Source organism: Hetaerina americana, unplaced genomic scaffold (assembly GCF_022747635.1).
Source record: "Hetaerina americana unplaced genomic scaffold, ioHetAmer1.1.p SCAF_33, whole genome shotgun sequence".
Lineage (NCBI taxonomy): Eukaryota > Metazoa > Arthropoda > Insecta > Odonata > Calopterygidae > Hetaerina > Hetaerina americana.
Window position 1 is genome coordinate 2,595,688 of NW_027286908.1, and position 18,219 is coordinate 2,613,906.

The 18,219-nt window shown below is 41.8% G+C and overlaps 1 protein-coding gene across 2 annotated transcripts in view; it reads left to right on the forward strand.

The window, feature by feature from the left end:
• The first annotated feature begins 634 nt into the window (after positions 1-634).
• LOC139691375 (rho GTPase-activating protein 15-like) overlaps positions 635-18,219 on the forward strand; it is a 1,001,962-nt gene continuing 984,377 nt past the window's right edge. The window contains exon 1 of one of the 2 annotated variants that reach the window (XM_071589170.1): positions 635-2,217. In XM_071589170.1, coding sequence (XP_071445271.1) covers positions 1,171-2,217 — 1,047 coding nt within the window. In that variant the 5' untranslated portion in view covers positions 635-1,170. The remainder of the gene's footprint in view (positions 2,218-18,219) is intronic. The other variant, XM_071589169.1, reaches the window with a different exon arrangement.

Genomic DNA, 18,219 nt, shown 5'->3' on the forward strand with positions numbered 1-18,219 from the left:
CCATAGATTTAGTTTAAGCATTTAGTTTAATTAATTACGAATTTTTAAAGACTTACTTCACAAAGCCTTTATCTTGTATTTTCACTAGCTCGATCATGTTAGAAGTTCTTAACTGAAACAAATGGCGACTAGGTTTTCCCGAATCTCTGAACAACGTACGACGTAATTTTTCGAGGGTTAATTCTGCATTTTAGAAATCATTTAATTCATCAAGAATCCAAGGGGTTCCTGAAGACTAGCTGTTTATTAGACTGAGAACTTCAAAGTCAATTTAAAAAAATGAAATAAAACAGTTTGATTTTTGGAGGTATTGAACACAAAAGGCAACGTAGAGGAAGTGAAATTATTTGCGAAATCGGATGAACATTTATGTGGTTTCGTCACTCCATGTCCTACCACAGCGCAGCAGACGAACTGCCTTGAAGTTTCACTTGCCGTGCAGCCCCGGCGGTAACCAATGGGGCAACGTAAACATCGAGTGACGTAACGGATGAGGGCGGAGTTTCAGACACGGTCACTTGCTCGGTTTCTCCGTGGCGGTCCTCGGTGGTTGGAGTGGAGTGGTTGCAAGCAACTCAGTTGCTTTCGTGTTTCCTTGGGAGTGGGTGTGATCACCGGTGGAATTCCGTCGGTCAAGAATCGTCGTGTTTCCCATTCGTGCTTCTGTTCTTTTGGGATCAGTGATGCCTTCTGCTTAGGAAGTGACCTTTCCCTGTTCTCTTCACGTGCTTTGTGATTTTTTTCAGAGCTGTCTCCCTCATCGTGCGTCGAAAGCATTTTTTGATTGAGTTGAAAGTCTAGGTATTCATTCAAGGTAGGCTTTTCTTTGTCTCTTCGCCAGCGGTGATTTGAGTTTGGTTGGCAGTGCTTTTGTGCGTCGATGTGTGTTGATGCCCAAAGGGTCTGCTTCTTTTTAAAAAAAACGGCGACTGTGATAACGTGTCTGGGACTACATATATATCCTGTAACGTGTCGGTGTGCCACCAATGGCAAGGGAGTGATGAGAATACGCACGCAACGGAGGAGGAACCGTCATTTCTCTCGTCGCCAACAATCTCGCCCTCCCGCGCGTTGAATAGCAGCCAAGCAAAAACACAAACAAAACATCCGAGGCGGGGCTCTCGCACTTACCCGACTCCGGCCACGGCTCTTCCCCACCATCCGCTAAAGATGCCGGAGGTACGCGTCCAAGTGCTTTACGACTTCGAATACACCACCAAGGAGGGAAGGGAGGTGTGGATGAGGGAGGGCGAGAGGCTTCACCTAATCAAGAAGACGAACCAAGACTGGTGGCAAGTTCTGCGGAACTCCGAGAGACGACCTTTCTACGTCCCGTCGGCTTACGTGGAAGAAGTACATCCTAGGAAGACCAAGAACAGTTTCCGGAGCAATCGGCTGGACGAGGTGGGGGTCGAACCGAAGACCACGGATACAACCAACGCCCCCGTCCGTCCTTACGTGAACGGTCGGGGTAGGAAGTTGGAAACGGACGGAGGTGCCAAACAGCTCCCGCGACCGTCCCCACGGGATTTGGAGGCGAGCAAACAGCGTCGCCGACGTGGACTGGATTACGAGAACGGTCCCTTTCCCTTATCACGGCGTGGGAGGGTGGGGGATGAAGATGAAACGATTGATAACGGGGACGACGAAGGAATCAAGACCTTCCGCGAGAAGAGGAGCGCTAGTGCTAATCTCGGCGGGGAACAGAATCCATCGCCCAGATTCCTCGGTCGTCCATTCTCAGCCGAAGGCGAGGACACTCGACGGGTCTCACGTGCCGAGGAGGCGGAGGAACGATCTGCGTCCCTTGATCACCGCCGCCGTCGCCCGGCAACTGGACGGACAGCCGTCGGTGTCGACGCGGTGGGTAGGAAGGCGAGGGCGGATGAGAAAAAGAAAGATTCCGCTGAGGAGGTAGAAGACGGTCTCCTCCTCCGACCTCGCAGATTGGACGGAGGCATTGCCATGGGCAACAAACAATCGGCGAGTTTGGATAACGGCGGTGATTTCAGCAAGGTAGGGAGGAGTAGCGGAAGGAAGTCTTCCAAGAGCTCTCAAGAGAAGCAGAAGAAGGAAGATGGATTACTTCCAGTTCCCCTGGCTTTCCAAAACTTGGTTTACGAAGCCGACGAAGAGTTAGTGGACAACGCTGACGAAGTTCAAGAGGATGAAGGATTATCAACACAGGCGGAAGAAACTTCGGGACGCGATGATGAGGTAGGCTGAAAGTTTAACATAATCGTAGGTGTTGGGCCATGTTCTCCCGTATGCTTGTTCGTTTTCATTTCATCAAATGCGTGTTATCGTCGAGAATTTATCGTTTCCGATCGAATATTATCCGCGCGGTTGTTAGGGAGAGGCGGGGAGGAGGGGAAACATAACAAACGTTATCGGCGCCTTCGGATGTGCTGCCACCTGGTGTCAGGGTAATTTCATTTTTTTGTATGGCGCGAAGCTTCGGTTAGTTACAGGTTAGATATCGGGTGCATTTTGAAAGTCTTCGCGAAACCACAAGCGATATCTTTGTCGATGTTGATCTGAATGAAGAATTAGGTGGAGAAATGAACGCTGATCGCCAGCTTGTTCTTTTTCGGCGGAGAGAATTTGTGGTGCAGAGTTTTGAAGATACCCGGTTCGGCTTGATTAACCCGGTGAGCTGATGTGAAAATACAGGCGAAGTCATCCGATTACGGTAATAATAGATATATACTTTCCTTAAAACGTGCGTAGTGATCTCTGAAACGAAAATAGCACTGGGTTATACTAATTTATTGCAAAAATGTAATTTTTTACGTATGTGAATGCGTGAAAGTATCTATTACCTTCATCTATCTAAACATTGGTCGCCATTTTAAAATATTGTAGATGAACTAACTTTCTCCTGTTGTGCGAGTTGATTGTTCGATTTTCGAATTTGAAAATCGAGGAAAACATTTTTAGTTTATTTTAAGTTATACCTTGCTGAAGGGGAAGGAGATGAAATTCTATACCCGTAAGTCCTAAAAAAATTTGAACTCTGTTACGGAATTCCAACTCCCAACATAGACCTAGGTATGCTAGATGAAACTTTTTGGATAATTGTAATTCTTGAATTGATGTATCCTATATGCTTTGCTATTTTAATCTGTAATCGATTTGAAACCGCAAAGCAAACTACTTTACCGCCACTTTGCTGCGATTCAAAATCTAGCTATCAGGTACACATCGTTATATTAATCTGTTATAGATGTATTTTTAGAAAATTTTATATTTCCCGCATGCGTATTGTTCATGGATGTCTCATACATACCTGTAGATATAAGCAAAATACATTCTTCTTCTATGATATTCATTCGGTTCCTAAATTTCTATCGTGTAGCGATTGATTTGCTAGGATGATTTTAAGTGGATGGTGTAAATTTTGTAAATATTTAAGTCATTTTTGGAAAAAAACTAACGGTCTGCTAAGCGTTGGTTACATAAACTCGACTGCTTCAGATGTCGTTGGTTAATTTTTTCTCTGAATTGATACATGTGATGATACAGCAGAAATATCGTGGCTCAGTGGTTTCTTTCATGTAGCTTTTAAATTCTACTTTAGAAGCAGTTTGTTAGAACTTCAGATGAATTCAGGAGAGGTGAATAGTCACCTAATGATGATGCGCAGCATCGAAACCATGGTCGTGTGAAGTATTAAATCTTTATATGAAAGTGTGAACTTTCTTTTTCTGTCCTCATCGAGGTGAATAGTGCTTATCGCGCAAATATATTTATTCGGTTTTATTCGTTATATATGTATTTCGACTTCCATCTTTTTAAAATTGCCGGCTATTGAAATTTCCCTTTACCGTTCTTGCTATACTGCATTTCATAGTGTAGCCAGCTAGACGCATTGGTAGTAGTAGTAGTATTTAGGGGAGGTGACCGACAGCTGTCGGTCGCCTCCCCTAAAAACTACTATAAAACAAAGGTTACTACCTTGATCAAAAATTTCCCGGAATTTATTCAGACAATTAAAAATACAAGTTTATTCATCTAAATCTATATTGTCCCCTTCAAAGTAATCCCCATCGACTGCAACACACTTATGCCAGCGCTTGATCCAATCCTCGAAACATTTTTTATATTCGGTTTTCGGTATGTCCATCAGTGCTTCCTGCGATTTTTCCATTACTTCCTCTCGGCTGCTAAAACGCGTTCCCCGTAATGGTTTTTTAACTCGATTGAACAGAAAGAAGTCACAGGGAGCCAAATCAGGTGAATTCGGTGGCTGTTGGATGGTATTTGTTGCATTTTTCGTCAAAAAATTACGAATAATGATAGCACTGTGCGACGGTGCGTTATCATGGTGCAAAATCCACGAGTTTTCTGCCCACATTTCTGGTCTCTTTCGGCGAATTGCTTCACGCAAACGTCTCATAACGCCCAAGTAATACTCTTTGTTTACTGTCTGGCCTTCTGGCAAAAATTCATGATGCACTACACCGTTGTAATCCATGAAAACCGTCAGCATTGCCTTCTTTTTTGACTGAAAACGACGTGGTTTTTTTGGTCTCGGCTCATTTGGTGAACGCCATTCACTTGCCTGATGTCTGGATTGCGTGTCGTACTCATAAACCCACGTCTCGTCTCCAGTAATGATCCTTTGGATGAATGTGGGATCGGATTCAGCCTCGCAAATCATGTCTTTTGCGACGTCAACACGGTCTCTTTTTTGCATGAAATTGAGGTCTTTTGGCACCAACTTTGCTGCTACACGACGGAAACCCAAATCATTAACCACAATGTCTTGGGCGGATCCATAGGCAATGTTCAAGTCCTCCGCTATTTCTCTGATGGTTAATTTGCGGTTATTGACCAACATTTCTTTTACTTTATCAATTTTTTCACCGACTTTCGATGTCGATGGTCTGCCACTGCGTTCATCATCTTCGATTGACTCACGACCACTTCTGAACCGCTCGTGCCACTGGTAAACGACCGTTTTTTTTAGAGAATCGTTGCCGAAACACTTTTCCAACATTTCCAACGTCCGTGCGCCACTAAATCCGTTTTTTACGCAAAATTTAATACAAGTTCGTTGTTGCAAATTTAAATCCATTTCTGCAATTGTAAAAAATCGCCAACACACACAGAGATAGATGTACTCTTGGCTACGTAACTTTTGCAAATGTCAAGTTATGACACTAAGATTTAAAGGGAATATCAACAACAGATGTACCAATTTAACAAAAAAAAACAGAACTCAAATCGGAACGATGGGAGCGGCACACGGTGGTTATTCCGGGAACTTTTTGATCAATGTAGTATGCGATTTTCCAGAAAGAAAAAGGCTAAGCTAAACATTAAAATAGGAGGGCAAAAACTAGAGCAGGTAGAACAGTTTACGTATCTCGGTAGTGTTTTGGACCGACGTGGTCAAAGTAGTAGGGACGTACGGAGAAGAATTGCTCTAGGCAAAGAGGCTTTCACAAGGAGGAGGTAAAGGTAAAATGGACAGAGAAGAAAACAAATGAGGAAGTACTTTGTATTGTGGGCGAAGAGAGGGGTTTGTTGGGAGGAATCCTAAGGAGGCAGGAAATATGGTCGAAGGGCGTATTGATCGTCAGTGTGATCTTGAAGACTGATAAAGGGGAGAATGTTAGGCAAACGAGGAAATCGCAAGAATGGGATAGGGATGGGGGACGGGATAAATGGAGGTAGGAAGTATACAGAGATGAAGTGGGGCCTGTTGTAGAGTAGGATGTGGGGTTTTGTTTTGTTAGGAGATATTTATTTGGCAGTTGGGTCCATCCAACACCTACCTTAACCGGTGGATTACCTAGGGAAAAATATTCATTTCGTCACCGTTTTTCGCAAAAATCATGGCGAGCGTCATCTATTCAGTTTTTTAAAAAATGTTCAGCAATCGACTTGGAATTAAGTTCGTCTCTCTGTACACTGTACTTCGACAGTAAATGACTCCATTGTCCTTGCCCTCCAATGGCACGTACAAAGGGCTTTATTTTACTACATTTTGGGTACCACCATTGTCGCCAAGGAGATAGCGCGGAATAAACAAATATGGTAAACTGTATTATGTATGTATCCGTTTTGTTGCAGCTAGCGTTGAAGATAAATTTATGATGAATACTTAATCGAAATAATGTTGGAAATTTGTTTTTTAATTCGTGATACATCCAATGGGAAAATAATAATAGGTAATTCTTATGCAATAGCGCCGTTTTAACCATAAACACAGTAATCGACGCTAATGTGGGTTTGGTAGGTGGTGGAAGAGATCACCCAGTACAAAGCCCTGTACGGTGTGTGAAATTCACCCATCAAGGCAATAAGGGGAGCCAATTCCTTTCCCTGTGCCGGTTATGTTTTCCCAGGAAGATCTGTGTTACCCGAGAAATCAAAAAGCTTGGGTGGAGTTGAGGATGCCCATAGAGGCTTGCCCAGAAATCGAGCCCGGGACTTCCGATCAACAGTCGAACGCTCTACCCCTGGACTACCGCGATTTATATAATTAAAAAAATTTTCATTCAGTGATGACATTTTAATATGAGCTCTAGAGTTGGTAAGATGGAATCGCTGCTTAATTTTGTCCGATTATCTCAAATATGTGGCTATCACTTAGAAAATATTTATCATTTGCTAATTCACCAAACATAAAATACGTCCTCATTAAATGTCAACAGTTTTACTGTTCTTCTTTTTTAGGCTGCTATCTATTCCATCCGCTTGACTTGAAATTATACTCGTGCTTTCTCACAGTAAAAACCCCACTCATGATCTTTGCCGATAGTTATTTATCTTACTTTTGAGGAATTCGGCCCGCTATCCGCATGCCATTGGTTTTATTGTGTGACGAGCTTTGGCGGGCTATAATGCATTTATTCAGAATATACCCTAATTATTAATATTATTGGTATTTAAAAAGAAGTCGATTCGCAATCGAAAGGAAGAGTTTTGTGACGAATGCACAGAAAATGGATCGATGGGGGTATAACCTGAAAACAACGATGTCAGGAAGAGTTCTCTTCCCTTTCAGATATTCAATTAATGGACCCTGGTGACCTGAGTTCGAATCCCTAGCGATGTTTCCGGACACCCTCAGTTTTGCACAAGATGTTATTAATGCCCAGCGCCCAAATCTTCATGGAAAATCGAATGGTTGCTCAGTAAAAGGAACTGGTTCACTTTATTACCTCGATAATGCATTAATTGATAACGCCACGCCGTGCTGATAATTTGTAATTAGTTACTGTAGCTCGAAATGAACTCTACGTTAAATTATCGAAAACAACTTTCGGGTTAATTACTTGTAGTTTTATGCTGTGCGATTTCATAGCATGTTTATGTTGGCAACCATCGGCAGTCAGCAATCGTATACAATCAACAACATTAGAGTACCATCAACAGCCGTCTACAATGGAGTAAACATTGATACTTTCATCAAAAAGAGAGATTAAGTGTAGAACAGATAGATTGAAGATGTCATTATTATTCTGTTAATTATTCTGGTGTGTTTTCACTCCCTGCCACACACCCTGGCGGTGGCTTGCAGGGTATATATTAATAAAATATATAAATAAAAAAATTGATTCTCATCCAATCACGGTTTAACGGACGAACGTGATCGACTTATTTTGGCACCGGTTGGTTACATATCGTCGTGTGACGCCCGTCGCCGTACCCTTACTTCGTCTTTCCATTCCACGCGGCGGCGTGGCTGGAGGACGACGAGCGTGCGGTGGAGTCACCAAACCCGCGCTGAATGCGCAAGGAGGGAAGGGCGTTGACTTGCGCGTGGACATGGACGGAATCCCGAGCGCGTTATGAATGAACGAACGCCCCTGGGTTGGTTCGTCTGCCTCCCCACCTGCGTATGTGCCCTGCCCAGAGTGGGATGGGGGAGACTATGGGGATGGGTGACGGGGCGGAGATGTCGGGGGACATAGGATATAAGGGGGACGGTTTAATTCCTCTGCACTCCGCTACACCGGAACCCTTAAAGGAGGTTTGATCGTGACTGCATGAGACGACGTGCCACCCCTCGTTTGATGCCACTAATGACGAGTGATTAAAAGTAATGCAGCACTCATCCGTGAGTTAATCGCCAACAGTTATGATGTGAATGCACAAGTATTGTTCACTCTTGTGTATGTTCTTTGAAACGCGCTCTCCAAAACTTAAAATGATCTTGTTCTGAGACGCCAAGTTTTTAAGCTAAGTGCTTTCGACTGTTTACTTCCAGAAAATAATTTATATCATTTAAACAGAGACGGCCAGATGCTGTTACGTTAACACTATTACAATTCTTGCGTGATTGTGTGCATGAAATAAGTTTTAGGTAAGAACCACATGTATTGGAACGGGTACATGCATAAAGTCTTGGAATTTTGCTGTCCATTTCCAAGAAAACTACAATGGGAAGACGATATCTGTTAAAAATAATAAGTTATAGTTCACATGGAACTGCAAATAATGGAAATTGTTTCCAATTGAAATGCACCTGGCATCTCAATTCAAACTTCTTAAAACCACGACGCTTCAAACAATCTCTAGCAATATTTTACAATACAAGGTTTGTGTAAAAATTATCGGGAACGATTTTTGCCTGATGTGATTGTACGTTGCAGCGCGCTCACGCCGCGCAGGCTGAGTGGTGGAGGACCTGACCTTCAACAAGCGCCAATCACCTACGAGCGTTCGTTCAGGCTAGATCGTGCTTTTAGTGGACCCCTGTCGAGTGACTCGGTGCAAGCGCAAAATGCAGCGAACAATTGAAGAGCGGTACGCCATCAAATTTTGTGTTTAACTGGAGAAATCGGGCACTGAGATTTTGGGCATGATTTTCCAAGTGTTCAAAGATGAAAGCATTTCACGAACTGCAGTTTTTAAGTGGCATAAGCTCTTCATACGAGATGGCCGAGCGAGTGTGGAGGACGAGCCCCACGCTGGTCGGCCGTCGACGTCAAGAACCGACGACAACGAGGGCGTGAAGTGTTGAATTCAGACCGTCGGTTAAGTGTGCACATGATCGCAGATCGTATTGGCATTGATAAGATGACAGTGCACACCATTATCACTGAAATTTTTTTCCGATGCGAAAGATCTGCGCTAAACTCGTCCCGAAGGTCTTGACGGACGACCAAGAGCAGAATCGAGCGTCTGCTGGCAAAGATCTTCTGCAACGACATTGCGATGAGTCCCCAACCCCCCTACAGTCCCGAATTGGCACCAGAAGACTATTTGCTAATCCGAAGAGTGAAAAACATGCTCAAAGGTTACCATCTTGGGACCCTAAGTGCCGCCAAAAAAGCTTCTCCGCGTCCCTGTGAAGACCTTCCTGAATCCGCTTAACAGGGAGGCTTAGAGTCGTGGAAAATCCGCTGGCAAACGTATGTCGACGCTCAAGGGATGTACTTTGGAGAATTTCGAGAGGCATTGTAGCAATTCTGAAATAAATCTATTTTTCCGAATCTTTTCCCGATATTTTTTATGTATACTATGTAGTTTGAGGGAACCAACTCTCCTAACAGAACTATGCGACCAACAAATTAGAATTTTTAAGAAGAATACTGGGTAAATTTGATGAAAAGGTCAAGGAGAAATGTTATCTTACGCTGGTTAGGTTTATTTAGAATATGCTGCTAGTATTGATGGGATCATCATGAAGTTGGATTGATTACCGAATTGGATTGCGTGCAGCGTAGTGGAGCAACATTAGTAAAACCTTGGTCACCTCCCAGCACTTTTCGCGATGCTATGGCAGCTGCTTTTATCCCCCAGCATACATGTACCTGGCGCTCTCTGACTGGGAATTGAACCAGTTGACAATGGCTGTCTTGAGCTCCTCGTCATCTTAAAATCGTTGTCCACACAACCTACTGTTACTTGATTACTAGAAGAGGAAATAGTCGTTATATGCAAGGTCAAGTCATCTCCGTCTTGTCGATAAGCGGTCCCAAAACGATCGTCCACTCAGCATTACTTGCTCTACGTATTAGTCGGTTGGTTGGTTGGTCTTTTCCATAATAATCGTGTAAATAGTTCTGCGTCCAACAAGAGGAACTTCTAATTAATCGTTTCAGGCGTAACTCTGTGAAATTGTTCCATGACGAATAGCTAATGCCTCTAATTTCAAATTCTATGTATTTGTAGTAGCAAAGTTTTATTTTGACGTTATTCATGATGAAACTTATTAGTCATAGCACTTATCGTCTATCGCCAATCAGATCTAGCAGTTCTTGATTCACTAGTTAAAGGAATTCTTGAGTTGATATTGAAAATGTGTCATCAGCCGCATCGAACTAAGTTGGGAGTGATCATGTCAATAAAATAAGAGAGATAAGTGTAAAACAGATATATTTGAGATGTAAATTTTCCCACGAACGACAATGGATCAGAATAGCTTCATCCGATTGCGCTAAGGGGGGGAATGTATTTTTGGTCCAAAAGTAGTCTGGTGTGTAATCTCCCCATAAGCACACACTCAAGCGGTGGCTTGCTGGGAAATATGTACAAATGCAGACAAATTTCAATATTTCTGACTTACCAGCTTTCTCTAAAAGCATAGTTGTGTTCTACTACCATACCATTTTTTTCATTTCAGCTTTAAGTATTCCAATTTTAAATATTTAGCTTTGGAATGTGTCCCTCAAGGTACTCAACCGTCCTAAAATCAAGTATGGTAAATGTCCAAGTTGCTAGTTACTTTAAACGCGTCTCAGCGCAATGAAAATTTGTGTTGTAGAACTTTTTTTCTTTCTCTTTTTCTGTCACAGCCCACTTTCTGCCTACCAGCCATCTTTCGTACGTTCAAGCGAAAATCGTCAATGCTGGTACGTTCGCAAAGCGTACGCCATGCGCCTTTTCCCTCGTAGACAGCTGCGCGGGATTGGCGTCCAAACCAGTCGAAAGGCGTCCACGGACGTAGATTGTTTGGCAAATGTGTTTCTTTTCATCTGGAAGAACACACGTGCAGATAAATATATGTATTAGCGTATACGCGTGTAGCTTATTTTTCTACGCGCTAGATCCCTCGCTTGTTTGTTTCTTTGGCGACGTGTTGATTGAGAGCGAACGCGCCCGCTCGCTGTAGCCGCGGGAGGGTGTTACGTAGTTTTATATACTCAAATAGGTATGTGTGCGTGCCACTGCTGGAGGGGTGTGGGCAGAAGGGAGTTGGTCACTTCTCTTGAGGTGTTGGGGAAGAGGTGAAAGTAGGGGGAGTAGGCGAAGGAAACGGTCTCTTTGTGGTTCCCTCTTCAACCACGTTCGTCCTTGGCCCTTCTCCCCCTCCACTATATATGTCTATATATATATATATATATATATATATATATATATATATATATATATATATATATATATATATAGATAAAATTGTGTCACTGCGCAAGCCGACTTTCATTTTACTTTCCTTCTCTTACACGTATGTCTCGCTCCTGTCTCTCTCTCTCGAATCTCCTTTTGGAACCTGGGTGATCGAGAGCAGCACTTCGTCCAAAAAGAACTTTTGTCCTGGTGTTTGACGTGCTTGAAGAGCATCATCACGCGACGTCACAATTCACCTTGTCCTCTCTGACGATACGAGTATTATCCAGCACGTTTACAATTTCCCCACTGTTTCTCCGCCCTTTTCGGCTGCTCCTTATGGCCACGTGGTCGGGATAACTCTATTAAGTTCTTATTAATTCCACTAGCTGTCCATTCTTCGTCTTAAAAAGACATCACAGCGTCTGATTTCTGCTAAAATTCGTCGGACAGACATAATGGTACCTCCATGCATACGGAAAACCCGTAGTACGCGTGGTGGATATAAATTATTAATTGTTGTCAGTTCAATGGGGATATAATAATGAAGATGTATTCGTCGTATTGGTTGAATTTGTAATCATGCAATATTCGATTTACATTTCACTTGACGTGATTTAGTTTTAATTTTTGGTGTTAAGTGTAGAGAATGAGGTCATCTATCATATCGTTGCATTGATTGTATGTTATAAAATTTAACTTTCATTTAATCGTGAAGAACTAATGACATTGATCAGCGGATCGCCATTTTTATGACGTACATCTTAGCCATTAAGCTATAGTTACAATTTTTAAATGCCTAACCTTTTACAAATTCGGAACTTGAGAAAAATTTTGACACCAGTGCGGGTACGTGAATGATCCGTCGTCTCTAGGCCTATGGTGAGTTTCTTACATATGACCTCATTCACTACATTTCAGTAATGATTGCTGCCTTTTGCCTGCATTGCTGACGCTTGCAGTTTTTTGTATGGGGACAGGTAATATTGTATGTAGGTTTGACTCGTCAAAAATGAATCGGGTATGGTTTTGCATTCATGAATCCATTCATTTAAATTTGAATAATTTCATTCAAATCAATATGCATTCATTTGAATGAAAACTCTCGCAATAAATGAACCAAAGACATTGGCACCTAAAATGGCCTTTTATTGTCAACTAGTGCATTAAGTTCAAAATCACACGTGTATTGTTTTAGGTTAAAGGAATGCTCTGCTGAAGTAGGTCGTTTCTCAACCCAAGTATCGATTAAAGAAAGCAGGCGACAACGAGTGACTTACGTGACCTTGACGAGATTCGAACCTGTGAAATGGGAGTCCCTTGTCGATAACGGAAAGCAAAGCAAGACCGCGACCATTTTATTTTCACGATTTCAATGTTGTTGCTATGGACTCAATATGTCACCAATTACTTTGAAGATCCGTCGAGAATGCTGTAAACAATGACGAAATGGCGACTTTGATTAAAATTCTAATTGATTACACTTTTAGGATAGGCATAGGCGAACTTAGTTAAATTTTATCGCGATTCGGTGCAGTAAAATTGTCTTTTCATTAGTTTTATGACGCTAACACATTTCCTTCGGTGATGGAAATGGAATTAAGGTTGGGAGGCATAAAGCGAGACAGTATTCTGAAGTCCAATTTTGGAAATTGGGTCAACTTTTATCGGTAGCTTTATGGCACTTCATAGTCTAAAATTTGAATCAAAATGCATCGCCGTGTACTCGCATGTGCGTCTTGCATGCTGTTGAGATATTGCTAACACTGTGATAATTAAGAGGAAACGGACTTTCCCTCCTGAAAAGAGATATTATTTTAATTTCAACTATCTCCGGGGATACATCAATAACCTGCGGATGTAACGACGGAGTGAGTATGCAATGGTACTTTCAATAAGTTATCTCTTGTATCTGAATATTAATTGGACAGAGAGCATAGATGTCGTAATCTTTGGGTTAACTTCTTACCTGAAGGTCAAATTTGTCTATTTTATATGTTGAATGGAGGCTTGCTATTAATAATAATCTTTAACAGGGTGTGATTTTCTGAAACAGATGATTGTTTTCATCCATACAGTTATGTCAGAATGTAAACAAAATGCTGAAGGTAGTTTTCATGCCACCCTTTATGAAAATGTCGTATTTAAAATAAATAACTATTTTAGCATGTCAACCATATTTTGATTAAAAAATCGCGGGGCCCAACAAGGACGTTTATATTTAGAGTTTGATTTTCTACTAAATAACTTATTTACATTGTCACACTTACGCATTCGCATATGTCCGTTAAGATCAAAATGGAGTCAAAATGGCGACGGAGATTTTCCCGCAAATGTTTTTTTGAATGTCTTACATTTTAAATTGACTTGCTGATTAAAGTTTCCGGTGTGAAGTCAATCGGAAATTGCGATAAGCTGGTTATTTTGAATGTTCGTTTGGTGAAAATACCTGAGCGAACAGGCATGTAGACACTTTCTATTTTCTCCGTGCATGTGAATCGACTGAGGAAAAAAAAACGCGTTTATTTTCCACGTTCAGGTCGATGTCCGCCGTCCCACTTCCCAACGACATATCCTATAAGCGCTTGGGCAAGCGGACAGCGTCCGTGACATCCTCATTTGTACATTCCGACCTTTCGTGCGAAACTTTTTCGACGGAACGGCCAAGTTGGCGGGAGTGGTCTAATTGGGTGGAAATGTTAGCGCACCCCGCTCGAAGTCGGTGATGTCGCGATAAGAGGAGTGGGTGGGTTGTGCGTCCGTGCATGCACTCACTCACAAATGCACGGACTTTCTATCGCGTGCCGCGGATTCGTCTTCGGAGTTCACATCGAGTTCATGGCGTGCGGAGACTAAGGAAGGGCCATCTCCAAAGAAACAACCTGTGGTCGCTCGCTTCGAACAGCTGTTTACGAGTCTCCGCCATCCTTCGGTGTTAGCCCATGCGAGACAGACGAGCCCCGTTTTGCAACGTGCTTGGAAAGCGCTTTTTGAGAGAACAAATGACAAACCAACCTGCAAGCCTCCAAGAGGGCGTGTGGCAGTGGCTGTCAAGGCCACTGTGCTGCTTTCTCTCTTTCTAGTTAGGCCTCATTTTGAATACACTTCTAGTGTAGATGATAGACGGCGTCCTCACGAAAACGATTTGCTTGCCGTACTAGATCGCGTGCCGCGTAGCGGAGATACGTTAATAGGTATGCGTATACAATGCGTGTATATATACATATATATATATATATATATATATATATATATATATATATATATATATATATATATAACTAGTAGTTAAAGGGGTTTAAATGTAAAATTTAGATTAAAATGTATTACTGGCCCCATCGTACTACGGTCAGAGAGTTCATTTAAATAAAATTCGAGATATTAAGTATAGAATAGATTTGTAAAATGTTGTTGTGATTAACTTAATAGCGTAAGGAACTAGGCTCGGAATCGCTCAATGGAGCGAAGGTAGATTTACAGATCGAATCTCTTGTATGAATTGGAAGGAGGTCTCTTTAGCAGTGATGTTGAAAATGTATTTTTACCCCCATCTTACGACGGTAGGAGAGTTCATGTCAATTGAATTAGATAGGTTAAGTGTTGAACTGATAGATTTAAGATGTCATTTTACACACGGACGATAAGGGATCATAATAAATGTATCCGACCGCGCTAGGGGTGAGTATTTTTTATCAAAAGTAACCCCGTGTGTCATCACCCCTCGCCACACACCCAAGCGGTTGGCTTGCAGGGTACCATGTATGTATGTATATGTTCTTTCCATGAAATGTTCTGAATGTGTTGTCAAAAGTGTAGTCAATCAGAGGGCGATGATAAAACAGTGCCATACCAAGTTAGTTTTCCTAGAAAGCGATAACGAAAAACCCAAAATACTCATATTTAAGTACACGGTCAAATTTATTCACGGGCAGTAAAGGACTATAGCCAGGAGAGTTCTGGATTAATGGTGCAGAAATACATGTGGTTATCACGAAGAATGGGTATCATGTGCGCAATTATATATGAATTTACGTAGTTTTAAGATAAAAATACCACCCACGTCTGTTTAAAGGATATCGATTGATTTGTTGAGAAAAAAAATTAGAAATCACATAGTTTCGAGAATTGGCGCTTCAGAAATAGTCCAAAATAAATTTCAGGGCTTGGTTTAAAAAGGAAATAAAAAAAACTCTTCAAGAGTGCTTCAAAACTGTACATTCACAGCATACATCTGTGAATCAAATTAGCAGGAATGGGTGTTACATTCATTTTAATTGCTCGCCATTAATACGTGAATTAAGGTGACACATTGACTAGTGCAGTCACGCTCCGACCTCCTTACGCCTTGCTTTCAATGACTCCTAAGCTCGCCAATAATAACACGCAATCCCGGCGGTGTTAAATATTTTTCAGAGGTATCTCGATCCTTACTTGAGGTGCTTTGTGGAGGGCACTTTGAGTGAGTACGCCGTCCGTCGGATGGGACGTTAAACTACGGACCCCTTGGCGCCTTTCGTAAAGAGTAGGCTAATGCCGACGCCGGGTTTCCCTCCACCCTTCATCCTTTCCTGTCCATCCCCTATGGCGTAAATGACCTTAGTTGTCAGTCGCCTCCTTAAAAACTACTACAATAACACGCATGCACTCACTATCTGATCACTCGTGAAGTTCCGTCGTGGAACGGGCAGCTCTTTACAGTATCCTGTTGAATTCCGAGATCAGTTCATGCCGTGCTGCGTCCCAAATTCTCGATGAGCGTTCAAGATGAGGTGTGCCCTAACGTGAAACCTGATCTGAACTGCCTGACCAACGCGATGCACCCCTCCTCAACTTCTTCATTCGCTCAGACAACGGCTTACTTGTGATTTTGAGGTTATTATTTACGACAACTGAACCATTCCCGTCTAGAACCGTTGTACAATCGTCAAATTTACATTTTAGATGGAAGAGAAGAGGCAGGTGTGTTCACCTATTTAAATGATTTCCATTTATTTAATGATTTAATATCAGTAATTAAATGATTTCACTCTCCAAAGAAGTGTTATCAGATTTCTTTTATTCATTTTGTAAGCTAAGTTTAGGACACTAACTCAATTGTTAATTGTAAAATACGTTTATTTGCCGACCATGCATTGGCTTACAGATGTACCGGTAATCCTAAGGATAAAGCAGGACTAGCAGGTGACATAAATGCTATACAACTTTGGTGCGAGACTTGGACATTAGAATTAAGCTTAAAAAAGTGCGTGGTGATGAATTTTGGGAATAAGAGAGATATCCCTTCCGACCGCTTACTTCATCAGGAACACCGAAATGTAATGTGTAAACTCGATCAAATACTTAGGCGTTACCCTCTCCCTCTCCTGGATGAAACACATACCGGGAATATGTGGACAAGCTAACAAAAAATTAGGATTCATTAGAGAAGTACTGGGTAAATGTGATGAAAAAGTCAAAGAGAAATGTTATCTGTCGTTGGTTAGGCCTCATTTAGAGTATGCTGCAGGTACATGGGATCCTCATGGAGTTTGATTGGTTACCGAATTGCATCGCGTGCATCGTAGAGGAGCTTAGATTTGTAAAACGTTGTTATGATAAGCTGAGTAGCGTATCCAAAAAATTAGAGGAGCTAGGCTGGGTATCACTCAATGGAGCAAAGGTAAAATCACAGATTACACCTCTGGCATAAATTGGAAGGATGTCTCTTATCGATGATGTTGAAAATGTATTTATAATCCCTTCGTGCCCTGGTAGGAGAGACCATGTAAATAAAATTACAGAGATTAGGTGCAGAACAGACAGATTTAAGATGTCATTTTTTCCATGAACGATAAGGGATCAGAATAATGTTGTCCGGCCGCGGTAGGAGGGGAAAAGTATTTTGGGTCAAAAGTAGTTTAGTGCCGCACCATGGCAAACACCCTGGCGGTGGCTTGCGAAGTGCTTTGCAAATAAATAAATTTACTTTTTGATGGGTTAAGGCAATATGGTGCATAATTTAAACGTTTCCCTCATTTTTACGTTCCCTGAAACAATGACTTATACGATGACTCGGGAAAAATTGCTGATTCCAACCTCAAAGCTGCAATTAATTTTCCATGTTATATAAAATCGATTTTGAAGTAATATAAAGTATTCTAAAGGACATGCATCGCGAAAAGCTTAGTTGATCATTTTTAAACCAATTTAATGTCATTGGAATCCTATATGTAAACTACACGTACGTACTTGAAAATTGACTAATACCTGGGGTGAAGCGTAACTAAGTTCATACTATATTTGTTACTATATTATCTGGTATCGCGGTAATACAGGGCTAGAGCGTTGGACTGTTGACCGTAGGGTCCCGTGTTCGATTCCCAGGCAAGGCTCTCTGGGCACATGCAGCTCCACCCAAGCTGTGTGATTTTTCGGGTACCAAATGTTCCTGGGAAACGATAACCGGCACAGGGAAAGGATCTGGTCCCACTACCCTGATGTATGAATTTCACACGCCGTATAGGGCTTATTACTGGGTGAACCCTACAATCCCCTTCCAAACTGACCTTCGGGTTGATTACTGTGTTCATGGTTTTATATATATATATATATATATATATATATATATATATATATATATAGAAAAAATATGTGTGTATATATGGATGTGTGTGTATATATATAGAAATATATATACACATACATACACACCGTGCTGTACAGCATGTTCAAATGAAAAATGAGATAGTTGAAACGGTTGATGAATTAAATTGTAGGCGAGATCTTCGCGAATTATCTTCAGCGGCAGATAAACGTGGTTATTTATTTTAACATAAAAGGAAAGGGTCTAATAATTGCAACGGAAAAAGCTCTGGTCCTGGTTCTTGGGATGTCTCACTTGAACTAAAAGCCTTTGTCCCCCCTAAAACGCCCAGACCAGGCCGTGATTTT